Source organism: Peromyscus californicus, unplaced genomic scaffold, assembly GCF_007827085.1.
Source record: "Peromyscus californicus insignis strain IS unplaced genomic scaffold, ASM782708v3 Scaffold_53__1_contigs__length_281908, whole genome shotgun sequence".
NCBI classification, from domain to species: Eukaryota; Metazoa; Chordata; class Mammalia; order Rodentia; family Cricetidae; genus Peromyscus; species Peromyscus californicus.
In genome coordinates, this window is record NW_026294566.1 from 12,697 (window position 1) to 32,285 (window position 19,589).

The window sequence follows — 19,589 nt, forward strand, 5'->3', positions numbered from 1 at the left end:
ATACCTATATTCAAATAGATTCAAACAGTTATTGCATATTAATAATAGAGAGGGAGGGTTAATTTCTAAAGTGATACAGATAGACATTCTTGGCTCATCTAAGTGCTTCCAGTCTCTGTAGCCTTGAACTGTTGAGGCCTAAAAATCTGAAGAGATTTTTATGGTGAACAGATTGGGCACAAACTTAAAATATACTCACATGATCACCGGATTTGTAATGTTTCAAGCCTCAAACAATGAGAGGAAATTTGTTTCCCTTTTTGTGTGTGTCTAAGTCTATAGTCTTTGACCTAGATCTGCTAATGTAAACTGCTCAAGTTCCCACTTACACCCACTCAGGAGTTAACACACACCTATACTTCAAATGATTGAATCTGTTACAGTTTTCCTAAAGCAATTCTACTTTGTATTTTCATGATGTTTTTTATTGTATATTCTGTAATGCAACGACTGACATTACATACAAAATATCTGTATAAGATCAATGTCCAAAATTCCAATGAAGAAGAAATTGAATATCAGCTTTACTGTATTTATTGATAATTGAGGAAAAAGGAAGAATAACTTGAGATTTAAAACAATCTGTATTTTATTTGATAAAATCTCAAATATTAGAAAAACAATAATATTTGTATAAAAGTTATATCATTCTGAGCTCAATATTTCATCTCATAAAATATACAGAAAATTATGCAGTGATTTTGACTCAATATGGCTATTAGTAAACTATTCCTGTCATACATTAAGTCTTCACATTTTAAATTATTATTACCTTTATCTATTGTCAAATTAATCCTATATCATTAAAATATATGATTTCTGTGTAATTTTGTTTAATACATTGCTATATATGTAGATAGGTTTCCATGGAAATTTTATGTCAACATAAATTTTATTTCTTGATAAAATATTTGTAAAATCACACTAAGAATAGGGCTTCCTGAGTTCACTCATCTGACATTGAGTAAGGTTTGAATATTTGCTAAAGGTTTCCTTCCACTACTGACATTATGAAGAACCCTTCTATTATATGAGTACTGGGGCAATAATTACCAATTGAATTTGTTACTTTCATGAATTTTCTGGCATGCTCTAAGTTTTGAGCTTCTTGTAAAGAATTTTTTAAAAAATTCTGTACATTTGTTAAAGTTCTTCCCATTAGTGATATTCTGTTAGGCTTCAATATCTGAGGACTCCATAACACTTGCTACTTTCTTAATATTGTTTGGGTTCTCTCTAGTATGCACTGTGATGATTTTTTAAGATTTAAGTACCCAGGTAATGTTATTATACATGCTTTGTATTTGTTAAGCTTTCTCTAGTGTATGGTTTTGATGAGTTTTTGCAGAGATGATACACAGGAAAAGTACATAACACACTAATTATAATTTTAAGGGTTCTGCATTCAATGTGTCTTTAGTGGCCTTGAACATATTAATCATGGACAAAAAACTTGTCACAATCTGTATATTAACTTTCTTCTCCATTATGGATTCTCTGATAAACTTGAAGTGTTGGGGCTCCAGGAAAGGATTTGTCACATTCTTTTCTTCTGCAAATTTTCTCTCCTGTGTGTATTTTGTGATGCCTTTGTAGGTGTGAGTCTGTCCTAAAACACTTTCCACATTCTTTGCATTTGTAAGGTTTATCTCCAGTATGGATCCTCTGGTGAGCTTGAAAATTTGATGTATTCGTAAAGGACTTGCCACAGTCTTTACATTTGTATGGTTTCTCTCCAGTGTGTATTCTTTGATGAACTTTAAATGTTGAGTTTGCAGTAAAGGATTTTCCACATTCTTTACATTTGTAAGGTTTATCTCCAGTGTGGATCCTCTGGTGAGCTTGAAAATTTGATGCATTGTTAAAGGACTTGCCACATTCTTTACATTTGTAAGGTTTCTCTCCAGTGTGTATTCTTTGATGATATTTTAGTGTTGAGCTCTGAATAAAAGACTTTCCACACACATTACATTTGTAAGGTTTCTCTCCAGTGTGTATTCTTTGATGAACTTTTAGTGATGAGCCACTGGTAAAGGACTTTTCACATTCTTTACATTTGTAAGGCTTCACTCCCGTATGTATTCTTTTATGAATTTGAAGTTTTGAGCTATCAGTAAAGGACTTTCCACAATCTGAACATTTGTAAGGTTTTTCTCCAGTGTGTATTCTTTGATGAACTTTTAGTGTTGAGCATCTGGTAAAGGACTTTTCACATTCTTTACATTTGTAGGGCTTCACTCCCGTATGGATTCTTTTATGAATTTGAAGTGTTGAGCTATCAGTAAAGGACTTTTCACAATCTGAACATTTGTAAGGTTTTTCTCCAGTATGTATTCTTTGATGAACTTTAAGATATGAGCTAACAATAAAGGACTTTCCACACTCATTACATTTATAAGGTTTATCTCCAGTGTGTATTCTTTGATGAAATTTTAGTTTTGAGCCTTTGGTAAAGTACTTTCCACATTCTTTACATTTGTAAGGCTTCAATCCAGTGTGTATTCTTTTATGAATTTGAAGTGTTGATATGTGAGTAAATGACTTGCCACAGATATTACATTTGTAAGATTTATCTCCAGTGTGGATAATCTGATGAACTATAAAAGTTGAGGCCTGATTAAATGACTTGCTAAATTCTTTACATTTATAAGGTTTCTCTCCAGTATGGATCCTCTGATGAATATGAAGTGATGAACTCCATGTAAAAGACTTGCCACATGCTTCACATATAAAAGGTTTTTCTCCAGTATTGGTTCTCTGAGGAAAATGAAAAGAAAACCCATGGGCAATGGACTTAGCATACTCTGTACATTAGAAAGCATTCTCTTCAGTGTGAATTTTACAATAAGCTCTATATTTAGATGCATGTGAAAGGAACATGTCTGGCTCTGGACATTTGTATGATTCTTTTGTCATATGGATTTTATAATGCTCCTTAAGTACTAATAACTTAGAAAACAATTTTACACATATTTTATATTTGCACAGTTTTTCTCCAGTATGAACCACAATAATTCTAAAGAAGTCTGAGAATCTCCTATAACTCCTCCCAAATTTCTTATATTTTTGTCCAACACGAAATCTTGGATTCTCTCCAAATTTTGAAGGTTGTCTGAAGTACTGTCTACACACTATGGATTTTGGTGTTTTCCCTTCAATGTGGCATGAGTCATTTTGAGTATTTGAATAAATATTGCAAGATCTGAATGGAAATGATGCAGAGTGAGGTTTTTGGGGGAAACTTCATCTTTTCTGTCAGAAATGCCAGTGATGTGTGCTTCATGAAGATCATTTCCAACAGTACATAATTCTGGTGCATCATTGACAGATCTACATGCCCAGAACTTTCTTATGTGTAATTCACTAAGATTAGTACTTACAAATAGCCCTGATATTTCTTTTTGGTAAGTATCCTCTGTGTGCTCTTTTGGAAGCATCTCTTGAAAGGGATAACAAAGCAAAGCTGTAGGAAATGAAAGGCAATTATTATCTAAGTATATAGAATTAGCCAAAAATAACATAGAAACTTATACATAAAATGACAACAATATGTGGACTGTAGCAAAAAGATGAATCATAAACCTTCAGGACTTATTCCATAAAGAAACAAATGTTCAAACATGGTGAACATGGAGAAGGTCATTTCATAAAATAGTATTTTATAATATGTAAAATTTGACAGGGTTCTCTTTAAAAATGTCATGTAACAAACAACTGTAATCATCATTGTTAGAATATGAAATTAAAGTATTAGCCATTATTAAAAATATTCTGTTCACTTGGAAATTGCATTATCAATTTAGGTAAAAATATCCTTTCCTAATATATAAAGGATAAAATATCATATATAGATTCTCTATAATTAATGATTATTAATACATGTTAATGTGTAGTTATTGAAAGTGAGTCATTACTAAAAGGAAAACAATAAAAAGATCATGAAAAACTAATATGCCTGTCAGGTCCACAGAGCTTTATGGACCTGAGGAGAGAATGTTTCAAAATTTCCACAATCACATTGATAATTCCATAGGACTTTCATTTTTTTCAGATATTATATCATTTCATTTCAAGGTTATCCCAGGCACTTTCCCTCCAACTCTTCCCATATCCTCAAATTAATAATATAAGCTCCATTTGCTAATTGTTGCTCTTATGTATTTATACATATATTTTCATATATATATATATATATGTATATATATATATATATAAAACTTCAGAATGTTAATGCAGTTTTATTGTTAATGATTATATCATTTCAGGTCTCACCACTTTGTACTAGACAAGCAATAATAATGATAATCTATGGCAGATCGTACCTCTCCTTGTCACAGTATTCATTAGGTGTCTATTATTATTTGATTAGAGATTTGATATAGAGGGACACTATGAACTGGAAATCAGAAATTCAGAAGAGTTCTTCAGTTATGATGGAAGGAAAGTCAGTACAAAAGGTGAAGAAGAAACTAGCAATAACCTTAGCACCACCCATTAGAATCTTAATTTAATTTTTTTGGTATAAAATAAATATTATGTGTAATAAGGATACTATGACTTTTTTTTCCTTTCTGTAATCCCTTGAGCTTCATATTATCTTAGACTGACACTTAACACTTCAATCAGAACATAGAACAGGTATGGAGAGAGGATGTATCTTTTATTTTTCCAATTGATCTTAGTAGATAATTATTTTGATGTATTCTTGAAATAGAAATTTTCCATTTTGTCATATAATTGTAATTTTGGATTAGTGTTACTTTTTCTAAAATGTTCTGGTAGGATTCTGTCCTGAATCAATCTGGTTTTCTTAAGTTGAGTGTTTTTTTTTTTTTTACTGTTCCTTGTATTCAATTTCAGAACATGTGACATAATAACTTATTTATGTCATATGATTTATCTTTGTTAGGTTCTATGCTAAGAAATTCATTCATTTGTTTTTGATAATATAGATTAGGTAAATGAGTAGAACTGAAAATAATTATCCTAAGTGAATTAACCCAGAAAGACAAGTAGTGTATATTATCACAAACTTGTTGATTCTAGCATTTTTTTCCAGACAGGGTTTCTCTGTGTAGCTTTGTACCTTTCCTGGAACACACTTGGTAGTTCAGGCTGGACTCAAACTCACAGAGATCCACATGGCTCTGCCTCCCAAGTGCTGGGATTAAAGGCATGCTCTACCACAGCCCGGAGGATGCTAGCTTTTAAGATTTTGGTCTCTGTGTTTTCTATAGTGTTTAGATAACTAGCATGGAGTCAATGGGGATGTAGGGGTTTTTTTTCCAAAAAAGGGATAATTAAAAACAGTATTGTTAAAAAGAAGGAGAAATTATAACAGTATTAAGTCATGAAAGTGATGATAGAGTAGTGTAGAATAGCAAATACAAAGAGAAATAACTAAGATTACAATCCTTTTCTTGATAATCATAAAAATATATTTATATATTTATTGACTATATATGTGGCATGCATTTGATTAGATGGTAGTTTTCAGAAAAATCTTTCCACTGTCTGTGTCCTGGTGGTTGAACTCTGGTAATCAGATTTGTATGAAATTATTTTTATGTCTCTGGGCCACAGAGAAATCTTTTGAAGAAACATAGACAACTGTATTTCTGTAAAGTTTGTTAAAACATGTGTATATCTAAAAACAATTTAAATGTCTTTACTATATGATGGTGTAGCCAATACCCAAACCTGAAATGGTGTGACTACAAATAAAGCCTCCTGTACAATTAATGGGTTACATTGTTTTCTGGTGTTATTCCCAAACATAGCAGGTATCATTTTGTAATAATTGTCAAAACCCAATAAAAAGTCTCACATATTTAAAACACTGAATGATAAGATATTAAACATGTGTTCAACAGAACACTTCAACCCAACTGAAATACAGGTGTCACAAGGTATTATATATGCTACATGAGGAGAAAAGTACTCATCAGTCTTTCCTCATTATGAACCATGTGACTGCATATTCTCACTGGCCTGAAAGAAATGCACAAAATTACCACATTTTTGTTGGCAATCACTAACCAGCATTTGATTGTCTTAAATTTAACTCCATTGTTTGAACCCATACCTGACACTGTTAGTGCAGCCAAATTGGTCATGGGCTCAAGATAAAAAAATATTATTATTGTGCTTAATGAACATGGCAATAAACTAATGCTATATTGCTATACCAATAGATTTGTGCATCACTCATACTTCACTAGAGAAGCTTAATATGGAAATTTTGGAGAACTAAGTCCTATCTGGAATTCTTTCATCTTAACCCTTGCATCAGGGTTCAGGTACCTATTAATAAATACATGCAGAGAGAACATAGAGCAAGAAATGGTAAATGATTTTAAGGAAGAAATTTACAAATATCATAGGAATAATGGGCCATACAATTACCAAGTGTGTGACAGCAAGAACAAACCCCACAGAAGCCCAAGTCAGACAAAATCTCAGTTTCTAAAGTCTCAATTTTGTGACAAGAATGTATGTGCAGCCCTTAGCTTCCAGGAGTTAAGAAAATTGGTTTTTCAATGAGGTACACCAGGGTATATCAATCATATTCAAAGTCTTGTGTTCAGAAACAGTTGGCCAGCCCAAATGTTCCTTGATTTTTTTAAATGTATTTTCTGTTCTTTAATTAGGAGAATGAGACGTGGTGCAGGAATCATGACTTTGGGTTAGGATAATACAGGGATGGTATGCAAGGAGCTAAAAGAAAGAAAACTATATAGATCCAGATATAATACAAAAATGTTAAAAAAGCTGTGCAGTGGTGGCACATGCCTTTAATCCCAGCACTCGGGAAGCAGAGCCAGGCAGATCTCTGTGAGTTCAAGGCCAGCCTGGGCTACCAAGTGAGTTCCAGGAAAATGCGCAAAGCTACACAGAGAAACCCTGTCTCGAAAAACCAAAAAAAAAAAAAAAGTTAAAAAAATTAAAAAAAAAAAACCTTAGCATCCCTGACAATCAGGAGAAAGATTCAGACATTTATCGGAATACAAGATAAAGCCCCACATACATTTTGAAATTGCTATTGGTATACTAAATTTCATCTAATCACTCTTCTGATGAAATGAGGGAAAATCATGTAAAATTTTCTGTGTCCTAGATCCAAGTACACAATTCCAAATGTAATTCTCAGGTATCACTTTGAGTGAGGAGCTGGGCTAATTCCACTGCAGTTATGGTTTGTTTTTTGTTTTGTATTTTATACCTAAACCATTGTTTTCCTCCACCTTACCTGGTTCTCTACCTTTTGCTTCCTCTATGTTCATGATCCAGGGTTCTTTGTTCTGTTCAAGGCAGGTGACTAGCTCTGGTTTTGATACAGAAAGGCCTGTGAATTAGGAGAGGCATGATAATTTATTTACATTATGGGGGAAAGAGTTTGGTTCTAACACAGGCTTGTACTCAGTGGATATGAAGGTACACAAGGAAAAACTCAGAAATGAAGTCTTATTAGTCCATATTTGACAGGTGTTGTAGCGTTTTAAGAAATTCATTATTATAATTTTGTATACATTAAACTTTCCTTATATTACACCATTACAAAAATAAAACTATTGTAGTCAAACTCCATTCAAACATTATTGCTGTGGAGTGTCTGCCAACAAAAAAAACATATGGGATTGATGGGAGTATTTGCTAAATTAAAACACCATTTAGAATAAGAACATTTTTGTACATATTACACTCACCAATACCTAGGAATAATTGGGAACTCAGATTCATGAATAGAAAAAAATTCAAAATACTAACAAAAATTGGTAGACATTCTGAGGGGTAAGCAGCAATGATGAAAGAATTTATTCTCACCTACAGAAACCAGGTTGCTGTAGTTGTCCAACATGACCTCTCTGTACAAATCCCTCTGAGATGTGTCCAGGCATTCCCATTCCTCCTTGGAGAAATGGATGGCCACATCTTTGAACATCAATGAACTCTGAAGTGAAAATTTAACTTTTCTTAGTTATGATGGTTTGAGTTCTTATTTGCCCAGAAAACAGTGGTTAACTAAAGAATGTTCTGTGTTATCAGTAAACAATCTGCAATTCTCAAAAGTTATATATTAAGAGGGAGGATGCTGTGACTTTTTCATGAGATCAAAGTGCCCAATATCTAAACATTTCATGAAATATCTGCCTTTTCTCAGAGATAAATAATGTCTGAAGTTGTCCTCAGTAGGAATTGAGTTTCAAAATTCATCTCTAATATCAGAAAATTTGTAAATATTTCAGGTCATAAACTGAAAGTAAATAAGTCATACTGGAAATTAAAAGAAGCATGAAAGAGTGGAAAGCAGGATGCAGAACAGAAATGACAGTGATAATAAAAAATTTATATTAAAAATATAATAAAACATAAATATATAATTTTCTTACACTGAGGAACTGTAGTGAAGATTGAGAGTTCCACAAATGAAGGATTTAAGTGTGGACTGTCAACCTGTCCCATCCTCGTGCAAGAATTTACCTGAGATCATGCCATCTGTCCTTAACCATCTTTATGGATCCTGTCAGAAAGTTCATCTTAAAATTTAACCTTTCTGACACAATTCTGTATGCAAAGGCAGCAGCACCCACATTCCCTGATAGCACACACAGAAATCAGAAAGCAGGTATAAAATGTCCCCAATCAATGACTTGGGACACACCAGAGATGCAAAAACCATAAACTTTTACAAACAGATCAAAACTTAGTTTCTCTTTTCCTGCTTTGTGAGGGTCCATTATTCCTTCAGATCATGGAAATCTCTACAACCTGGTATGAGGTTTCACTGCCCTGCTTTAAACTTTTCACAAGCATTTTGAATTACATTTTAACACAGCTGTAAGAAGTTCTAGTGACCCCTTCCTCACATTCCATTCCCTGAGATCAATCAATAAAAAATAACTGACAACTCTATCTATAAAATAGTGGGTGGAATCTGGGGGGTAGCCACAGCTGAAATTATTTCTCACACTGAGTAAGTAATATACTTAGCTACACCCAAGGCACAGCTGGGAAATGTTACCTCTCCAATGTCTCCAATGAGGCATTCCTTATACTTTCTAGGTTTCATTCTAAAATTCCACTATTTCACAGTTTTACAGTGACAGAAATGTTGAGATTCCCATTTAAGTTTATTTTAAACAGTGAATGTGATTTGTTTGGATTCACTTGCAATTGCTGTATATAAATAGCCAGGCGGTGGTGGCGCACGCCTTTAATCCCAGCACTTGGGAGGCAGAGGCAGGCGGATCTTTGTGAGTTCGAGGCCAGCCTGGTCTACAGCGTGAGATCCAGGAAAGGTGCTAAAGCTGCACAGAGAAACCCTGTCTCAAAAAACCTAAAAAATAAAATAAAAATAAATAAATAAATAAATAATGACATCTCTGCACCCAGTTTAATCCTTTTGGTTGTTAATGAAGACACTTCAATTCCAACCACCTAAATTTTCCTTGTTGAAACTTTGTGTGTGGAATCTACATAATTGTAAGTACACTTTGCCATCTAGTTCTCCCTCAGTTCATTTGTTCAAAAAATGTACTATATAACTATAGGATGTAATATTGCATCAGCTCCCAGGGGAATGATTGTTAGCAGATGTCAGCACAACAGAAGGGCATTGAAAGTTCACTGTAAGGTTAGTAGCTAGGAAAGAGAAATGATGGAATAGACTCTGGATTTACTTACAAAACAGTACAGTAAACAGAAGAAATCTTGCCTGATAGGATAATTTCATACCACCTTATGACTGGCAAACTCCATTTGGATGTTACCATTGCATTTAAACACTTCAACTTAGTATAAAATGCAGTATGTGTTTCATAGAATTAATACTCTAAACATTATCCTTTGACATGAAGACATTCCACCTTTCATAGTGCCTCTTTCTTGGAACAGTCTATATTGAGCAAAAATATCCCTGGGAAAAGGAACAGGGAACATGGTTTCTTTCACATTCACATAAGATGAATCAATTCCATTTTCAGTAGGACATGGGTATGCATGTAATTTTGTATATTAAATGTTTATACTATGCATTAATGCAGAGAATTTATTTTGAAAAATAAGTGAGAAAACAGTGGAGAGCAGTACACACTCATGTGACATGCATTCAAAAAAAACTTTACCTTGACAAATGCATCAGAAAAAAAAGCCTTGTAAAAATTGAGAGGTAATGTAAACGTTTGGAATCACCACAAAAAAAGCATTTGTAGGTGAACAGGCAACAAATCTCACCTCCATACACACATTTACCTGAGAAAAAGCCATCACTCTTTGTCTTTCCTTCTGGATCCTCTTAGAAGACTTTATCTCAAAATTTCACCTTCCTGACAATATTTTGGGTTTCAAAGCAAGAACAGCTTTTTATATTTTCTACCATGCTAAGAGACTAGAAGGAAGGATCAAAAAGCTCACACTGTGTACTATAACATAGCAGAAATGTAGAAGAACATGAGCTCCCAGAGGCAGACAAAACTGAAGGTTCTACTTTCATGCATTCTGGTTGGTTGACTGTATGGCCTGCATCATGACTGACTTAAATACAGACCTGGCTACATGTTAAATTGACATGCTGGAGCTAGCAGAGTCAGGTTGGTCTTTCAATTGAGGCTGAACACAGTTGACATTGATACGCATTAAGAGCCCTTGCATTCTCTTTCTCTGGGGTTGGTGATTAAAGCAAATGAGGTTTCCATGGAGGAAAACAGACAGCACCTGTGGGGTAGTCTCAGACAAAACTGGGTTAAAAAACTAATTGCTTGTGTTCAACAATCATGAAGGCAACGCATTTCCCTCTAAAGTCTCCACTGACTTTTCCCATTGGTTACAGTAATACAATTTATAATACTAAGATTATGAAACTGTGCAATGAGACTCAAGATTAAAACTTTTCACAAATTTATTTTCACAGTGATATTACTTCACCCAGGGTCACTGTTAAGTAACAAAGGGTGAAAAAACTGAGAAGAACCAGGTGATATTCTTTCCAATATGTGAGTTCTCTGGAACCCTCTAATACTTTAAGATTTTAGTGAAGAAAACTAAATTCCATTCTCTAACATCATTGTTTTGTTGGCAATTTAAAAAATAATGATGGCTACAAAAATCTCTTCATATTTAAGGCTGCTTTGCAAAACAAGATTTCATTAATTTAATTTCAAAAGGAATGAACGGAATGCTCCCTGGAAGTGACATTGACTATGTAGAAATCTATAAACATACTCAGCTTATTTCTGTTTTCTACATGAATGGAAAGTAATTACTCAAACACCCATTAATATTTGTAAGTAACTAGGCAAAAATTTACTTTTTTATCTTTTGCTTGCATGAAGATAAGGTATATACTAGAATCAGGGTTGTATGAAATGCGTGTCTCTGTGCAGAAATGAAGAATGCAGAGGAACTCCATTGTGTTGTTCAAATGTTAATATTGAGTTTTTAGTTACTACAACCTATGCAGATTTTTTCAATAGGATTCTAATAAACACCAATTCCTCTCATAAGCAAGTCATAATTTTAAAAGTCCTAAACAGGATTAAAGAGAAATTATTCCTAAACTGAAGAAGAAGCAATGACTTTCTTTGGATAGGAAATTCTGCAGCATAACCACCTCCTTCATAAATGAATAAAGCTCTTACCACAATCCAGATATGTATGTGAACACTCAGCAGAAAGAACACAGACTGGAACCCAGAGTAGGAGGAAGGAAATAAAACTTGGAGTAGAATTAAATCTATTTAGAGAAATAAAGAGAAGCACATTGATAAAAAAGTCACATGCTTCTCCTTACAGCAAGAATAACAAATTACAACTATGTTATTTTGCCTGTATTTTCCCAGAAATTTATTTCATAACTGCATGCAAAGTAACAGTTTCCTCCAAGACATATCTGATTATCTGGATTGCACAGTTATAAGATGCATGTTATCATCAGTCTCTGATTCCACAGTGTGAATTTTATACCCACAAAGGGTGCATGAGACTCACAGAGAATAGGTGTAGAATCTGTGTGGTCAATGAAAAGATACCTTCTTTAATCATGCTTTTTCCACGAGGTTCTATACCAAAGATTTATAAATTAAAATCAAGAAGAATATATGTTTGGTACAATTTGACTGGCTGTGTTTTACTGAAATTAACAAATTTCCATTCATTGTCATAAGGCAATGAAACAGTCTGAGAGCATGACAAACATATGTTTCACTACGCTTGAGTTAATTGCTGCCTCTTTTCTCCTAATAAACTTGGATCTCTATCTCAGTCAACCTGCAATTATAAGTCCTTTCTAAGACAGGAATAATCTATTCCTCATGAATTCTTCCTCCCTTTATCATTTAAGTTTCATTTTATTGATGGCTCCAAATATTACAGTTCTGAGGAAAGGAAAAAAGTCATCTGAACTGGTTTAGGATATATTGGAAATGGAAAGTACTGTGAACTTTACTTGAAATTTTAATAAAAGGGAACAATATGCCTCCATGCCTACACATAAACAAGTTTGCATTTGATTAAAGTCAGACACATGACAAAGCAGGTATGCAGTGAGGAGAATCTTACATTATTCAAGCCTGTACTTCAGCATAGAAACCCACCAGTTCCTTGCACCTTAATACTCAACTACTCCACTTAATTGACACATTTGGGAAGCCCCATTATGATTGACATAACTTGTTCCATAATGGTACTTCTCCTTAACATGTGACAAAGTCATTTGTTATACGTTACCAAAGTTTTATAAGGACAGAGCTAACTTCCTTCACACTGTGTTAAGGATCTACAACACAGAAACATACATACACCACACAAACATGTATACACACAACATTAATAAAACAGAAGCTCCATACACTATTCTGTACTGTTTAATTATTGTGCTTCCACAGCCCTCTGCTTACCTGCATAGTTGTGATCTCTAATAGCTGTTATCTTGTGAACAACCCTCCATTTTGATTCAAGTCTTTGAAGATGAATTCCTTAATCCAGATCATACCCAATTCACAATGTAAGCATTAGAAACAGAGAGGACAGCATAAGTTAGGAAAAGTCAGTGGATATTGGCTGTGTTTCACACACTCTCCAGTCATGGTCATTAAAGAAGTCTAACAATGTTCACAAAATCCATACTCATAGAAAAACTGGCATTGCATGAGAGAAACCACACAACACCACTGGACCCTAAAACAGATTGATGATATCACAGCTGTTTTGAGGAAAAAGAAGTCTGTGCAAAAATAAGCTAACAAAAATATTAATAATCAGAGTAGAATGATCATATATTTTATGAACATAGAGATAAATTTGAGAGACACAAAACAGAAAATTATAAAATGGAATAGACACAATTGAGGGTCACAAAGTGGGAGGCAGCAGTATAACCTGAGAGAAGTGGTGGTGCAGATCCCTTTTCTGCTTTTCTGTGACAAATGAAAGTGGTTGTAGATTGGAGGGGCTAACACTGGGATCGTAACATCAAGACTCCTCAAAGGCTTTTTCCATGTAGACGGCATAGATCTCACTGCATCCATAAGGTGAGTTGTCTTTTTCCATGTGCTCCATCAACTATTAAATTCTGGACCAAACATAACAACAGAAATTGAGCCAGGTAGCCTTGGAATGAAATACCACAGGCAAGGGTTCAAATAAGCTTTTCTTCATTTGATATGATTTTCCTCATATCTCAGGAACTTATTTGATTTCATATGATAGTATAGGTATACACACACCTACCACATGAACACACTACATGCACTTAATTTTCTGAGGTTTCTGTTGGAGTCATCTTTCTGTGTAACAGAACTCAGTATTTCTTTTACTTATTGAGTTTTCCGTTAATGTTTTTATTGGGGGAAGTTTTATTTATAGTATAAGTATTCACTTGTATATTGACAAAAATCAAAACTTTGCCTTAAAGTATGGGAAAACAGGCAAAGAAAAGAACACACTAGATTTACTTCTTATACCACTTGAAATACAGAAGTTTTCTTACAGAATAAATGCAGCCTGCATTATGAATATACCTCTAATTGTTGGTGTTTGAGTGGTTTGATTTCTAGTAATAAATACAACATTTCTCCTACCCTTGGGAATACTCTAAGCTCCAATATGACATTGACTCATTGTTAAAATCAGCGTGGTATATTCTACAATGTGAGATAGGTACTAAGATTAAGGAAATTTTCTGTGAAGTTTTATGACATTAAGAATATATCAAGTATAAGTATTTATTCAAATTATACTCCACATCATTCTGTTAAATGATTAAACAGTGACTATTGTAGCAGGAACCTTAACAGTTCTTATTAATAAAATCAAACCTGAGGCCAGTTATTGGGCTGAATACTGGAATATCAGAGAGACAAAACAAGCCACAGCTACCTCACCTCGCCAGATCCTCAGCTGGTCTTGTTTACTCAAACTGGAGGCCTCTGAGTCCTCATCCTGAATGGGTCGCAGCTGAATTGCTGCTCAAAGCCTGAATGCTTAAACAGACCAAATGCTTAACCAGGCCAAATGCTTCTAGTTCCTGGTCCTCAAGCCTATATCTTTCTGCTTTCTACCATCACTCCCTGATATTAAAGACTCACACCCTGGGTTTAAAGGTGTGTGTCACCATGCCTGGTTCTTTCCAATGTGGTCTTGAACTCACAGAGATCCAGAGGGATTTCTGTCTCTGGAATGCTAGGATAAAAGGCGTGAGTGCCACCATTTTCTAGCCTCTGTATCTAGTGGCTGTCTCTTCTCTGACCCCAGATAAATTTATTAGAATACACAATATTTTGGGGAACACAATACTGAAAGACCCTAGCCCTTCAGGCTTACACCCCCAAACCTCAGGAAGAGAGAAACTTCAAGCACCAGGAAATGAGAAACTAAAAATCTAGTTCCAAGGCAATCTGACTCAGCCACTACTCAGTCATCCCTGTAACAATATAACAATGTTAAAAGATTTCTGTTAAGAGATGTGCTCAACTGTGACTGGGATAGTTGTAGGTGTTCCAGGAAGGACCACTGTGACCTGTGTGTAAACTCCACTCCTGCCCTGATACCCCCCTTGAGGTTGCAGGAAGAATGTGCATGTGAACGTGACTGTACCCATTCTGTGATCACACTGTGATCAGGCCATGAAATTGTATGGCAATTGTAATCTTGTGGGTTTTGTGGGGTTTTCCTTTAAAAGCCCTTATGGGGCTGCAGTAAGATGCGACTCTGGCTCTTGGGAGCAGAGGAACCCTTCTATATAGAAGCTTAATAAATCCTCATGCTGTTGCATCAACTGGACTGGAGTCTAGGTTCTTGGGGTGCCCACTTGAGACCCTGAACTTTGGGGTCCAGCAATATCACTACAGACAGTAATCTTCAATAAAATTGTTGTGAATGTGTATGTGTGATATATTTCAGGTTTAAGTTCTGTAGTTAAAAGATCCTGTGTCTCAAAGTTACATTGGATCACACTGGGCATTTGTATTACTTTCACTCTGAAATGAATAATATGTGAAGGTTTAAAGGTGTGGATGATTTTTTTGTGACATACAGATATTTTTTCTTTATATTATTGAACTCAAAACAGTTTATGAAAGGCAATTCAGCTGCCACAGGGATTTAGCATTTACATTAACTTGAACAGAACACCCATTTTAGCTGTTGCAAAAGTATTTATGTAGATTACTTGAAGAGTCATTTTGCCAACTTTGGAGATGTGTTAAAAAATATTAGGCTACCTTATGTCTAGCCTGAAATTCACTTAACAGTATTTGATGAATAATTTACATATTTCTTATTATTCCTCATATGTATATCTCTCTACATAATCAGTTTATAGAAATCATACAGCCACAGTTCTCAACATGTATGTTATGATCATTTTGGGGATACAATGACCTTTTCACAGGGGTTATCACAGACCATCAGAAATATCAGATATGTACATTAGAATTCATAACAGGAACAAAGTTAAACTTATGAAATAGAAGGAAAATTAATTTTATAGTTTAGGGTCCCCACTGGATCAGGCCCTCCGAATGGGTGAGACAGTTGATTGGCTTGATCTGTTTGGGAGGCATCCAGGCAGTGGGACCAGATCTTGTGCTCATTGCATAAGTTGGCTGTTTGAAACCTGGGGCCTATGCAGGATTGTTTGGCTCGGCCTGGGAGGAGGGGACTAGACCTACCTGGACTGAGTCTACCAGGTTGACCTCAGTCTGTGGGGAAGGCTTTGCCCTGGAGGAGATGGGAATGGGGGGGGTTGGGGGGAAGGTGAGGGGGACGGGAGGGGGGAGAACAAGGGAATCCGTGGCTGATATGTAGAACTGAATTGTATTGCAAAATAAATAAAAATAAATTTTAAAAAAATGAAGAACTGTATTAAAATGTCACAGCATTAGGAAGGTTGAGATTGACTGTCCTACACAGAGACTCATCAGTAGTCAATGTACAAACAGCATCTTATGTTTATTTTTGCCTGTATGTTTATGTTTTTTTCTTTTTTTTTTGGTTTTTTAAGACAGAGTTTCTCGGTGTAGCTTTATGCCTTTCCTGGAACTCACTCTGTAGCCCAGGCTGGCCTCAAACTCACAGAGATCCACCTGCCTCTGCCTCCCAAGTACTGGGATTAAAGGCGTGTGCTGTGGGATGTCCTGTATGTCAAATGTGTTGCTGATTAGTCAATAATTAAAACACTGATTGGCCATTGGCTAGGCAGGAAGTGTAGGCGGGACAAGGAGGAGAATAAAGCTGGGAAGTGGAAGACTGAGTCAGAGAGACACTGCCAGCCACCACGATGAGAAACAGCATGTGAAGATGCCAGTAAGCCACGAGCCATGTGGCAAGGTATAGATTAATGGAGATGGATTAATTTAAGCTGTAAGAACAGTTAGCAAGAAGCCTGCCACGGCCATACAGTTTGTAACCAATATAAGTCTGTGTTTACTTGGTCGGGTCTGAGCGACTGTGGGACTGGCAGGTGATAGAGATTTGTCCTGACTGTGGGCCAGGCAGGAAAACTCTAGCTACAGGCGTGTGCCAGCACTGCCCGGGCGTTTTTTACTTTTCTAAAAACTTAATAATTTATTAATTATTTTATATTCTTACCACAGTTTTCTCTCCCTCTTTTCTTCCAATTCCCTCCCCAATTTCCCTCCACACCCCAGTGCACTCCCCCTCTGTCTCGATTAAGAAATGGTCCAGCCTCCAATGCATATCAGCATACCAGACATATCATGTGCTGTAAGACTAGCAACCTCCCCATGTAATTACATGAAGCAAGGCAATCCAGTAAGAGGAATAGGCTCCAAAGAGCCAACCAAAGCATTAGGGACAGACTCTGCTCCCATTGTTAAGAGTTAGACAAATAGACACACTACAGAATTGTTACATATATGTAGAGGGCTGAGTGAGGGTCTCATGTAGTCTCCCTGGTTGATGGTTTAGAGTGTGAGTTCCTATGAGTAAGAATAGAGGAAGAAAGAATTGTAAGAACCAGGGGGATCAAGCAATATTCTATCTTAGTGAGAAAATGGAGACATAATTTACTTAAATAATAAATTGTTATCTCCTTTTTTTGGACTTCATAATATTGCTCTTTGCATTTGATTATTTCTACTGTTATAGTTTTCTATAAAATCTAGTTTTAATTAAAACGATATGTTGTTGTTAGCACTGACATTTATGTAACAACTAATCTTCATAATGCCTTCCTCATATTTAATGAAGATTCAACTCATCAAGGCAAATATAAATAAACCAAAGGTATAATACATTTATTTGTACTCATAAAAACAAGGAATCAAAATGAGGTTAAAACAATCATTAATATACACTTTTCAAAATCTAAAATACTGGAAATATAAGTGATATAGAATACAATAATATCACACAAAATAAAACATCATCTTCAACAAATTGCATAAAGTTATTATGTAGTTACTTTGACTTTGTATTGCAGTCAATAATCATCTATTAGCAAGAATTCTGTTTCACATTGCCATTGCTTTATTATTTTCAAACAAGAACCCTTTGTACTTAATGAGCTGATGTTTAAATAATATGCATAGATATTTTTTCAATAAGCATTTAGTAATTATAGGGTCTACTTCTGAATAAACACTTCAAAATTTGCCTCAAGGGTAGAGGTTCCTAAAGTGATACTTGTTTTATTGTATAAAAAGTGAATATTGATCAAAGATTTTGTGTATTCCACACATTTAGAAGAAAATTTTATTGGAAAAATATATGATAATAAAGTAAAGCTGATAATTATTAGAGAAGTTCTTTCTGTTTCTTTCTTGTGAGTTTTCTGGTGCTTTCCTTTTCCACATGCTTCATACTTGTAAAGTTTCTCTCTAGTATGGGTTCAGGGAAGAGAAAGAAGTGTTGGGGATTTGGTAAAGGAATTTTCACGTTTTTTACATTTATATGCCTTAATTTAGGTACAAGTTCTGTGATGATCATTAACAGAAAAGCAACGGGAAAATGATTTGATGCATTTTAACATTTGTATAGTATGTCTCTAGTATGAATTTTATGATGAGCATGAAGAGAGGAAACATGCCTAAAGTGCTTTTCACATTCATCACATTTATACATTTTTTCTCCAGTATGGATTCTCCTATGACATTGAAGACTGGAGGACATGACAAATGACTTTCCACATTCATCACATTTATAAGGTTTCTCCCCAGTATGGGTTCTCCTATGACATTGAAGATGGGAGGAGTTAACAAAGGACTTTCCACATTCATTCATTTATAAGATTTTTCTCCAGTATGGATTCTCTGATGAACATGAAGAGATGATCTATCCCTAAAGTACTTTCCACAGTCATCACATTTATAAGGTCTCTCTCCAGTATGGATTCTCCTATGATATTGAAGATTGGAGGACTTAATAAAGGACTTTCCACATTCATCACATTTATAAGGTTTCTCTCCAGTATGGGTTCTCCTATGACATTGAAGATGGGAGGACTTACCAAAGGACTTTCCACAGTCATCACATTTATAAGGTTTTTCTCCAGTATGGATTCTCTGATGAACATGAAGAGATGATCTATCCCTAAAGTACTTTCCACAGTCATCACATTTATAAGGTCTCTCTCCAGTATGGATTCTCCTATGACATTGAAGATTGGAGGACTGAACAAAGGACTTTCCACATTCATCACATTTATAAGGTTTCTCTCCAGTATGGGTTCTCCTATGACATTGAAGATGGGAGGACTGGACAAAGGACTTTCCACAGTCATCACATTTATAAGGTTTCTCTCCAGTATGGATTCTCTGATGAACATGAAGCGATGAGCACCTAGTAAAGTGCTTTCTACATTTATCACATTTATAAGGTTTCTTCCTCACGTGGATTCTGTGGTGAACTTTAAGGGATAAACTTTTCCTAAAGGATTTTCCACATTCTTCACATTTATAAGGGTTCTCTCTCATATGGATTCTATGATGAATATGAAGGTATGAAAGTTTGCTATAGGACTTTCCACAATCATTACATCTGTATCGTTTCTTTTCTGCAGTGTGACTTGAATCATTCTGAATGATATTTGAATTGAAATCAAAGAATTTATCACATACTTTAATCTGGCAAAA

At 35.0% G+C, this 19,589-nt stretch overlaps 1 protein-coding gene across 1 annotated transcript; it reads right to left on the bottom strand.

The window, feature by feature from the left end:
• Positions 1–1,470: 1,470 nt before the first annotated feature.
• Positions 1,471–19,153, bottom strand: LOC128095952 (zinc finger protein 708-like). The gene is made up of 5 exons (XM_052714936.1): positions 18,965–19,153; positions 7,825–7,951; positions 7,250–7,345; positions 3,243–3,463; positions 1,471–2,757 (listed from the first exon to the last, which is right to left on the bottom strand). The coding sequence occupies exons 1-5, from the start codon at positions 19,151–19,153 to the stop codon at positions 1,471–1,473; spliced, it is 1,920 nt and encodes a 639-aa protein (XP_052570896.1).
• Between the last annotated feature and the right edge of the window lie 436 nt (positions 19,154–19,589).

Excerpts from the sequence above, each read along its gene's own strand:
- LOC128095952 (XM_052714936.1), bottom strand. The coding sequence starts at position 19,153 with ATGAATGTGGAAAGTCCTTTGTTCAGTCCTCCAATCTTCAATGTCATA. Across the intron at positions 7,952-18,964 it reads TGACTGTGGAAAGTCCTTTG|AGTTCATTGATGTTCAAAGA; the intron begins GTAAGTCCTCCC and ends TTTTCACTTCAG. Across the intron at positions 7,346-7,824 it reads CAGCAACCTGGTTTCTGTAG|GCCTTTCTGTATCAAAACCA; the intron begins GTGAGAATAAAT and ends CCTAATTCACAG.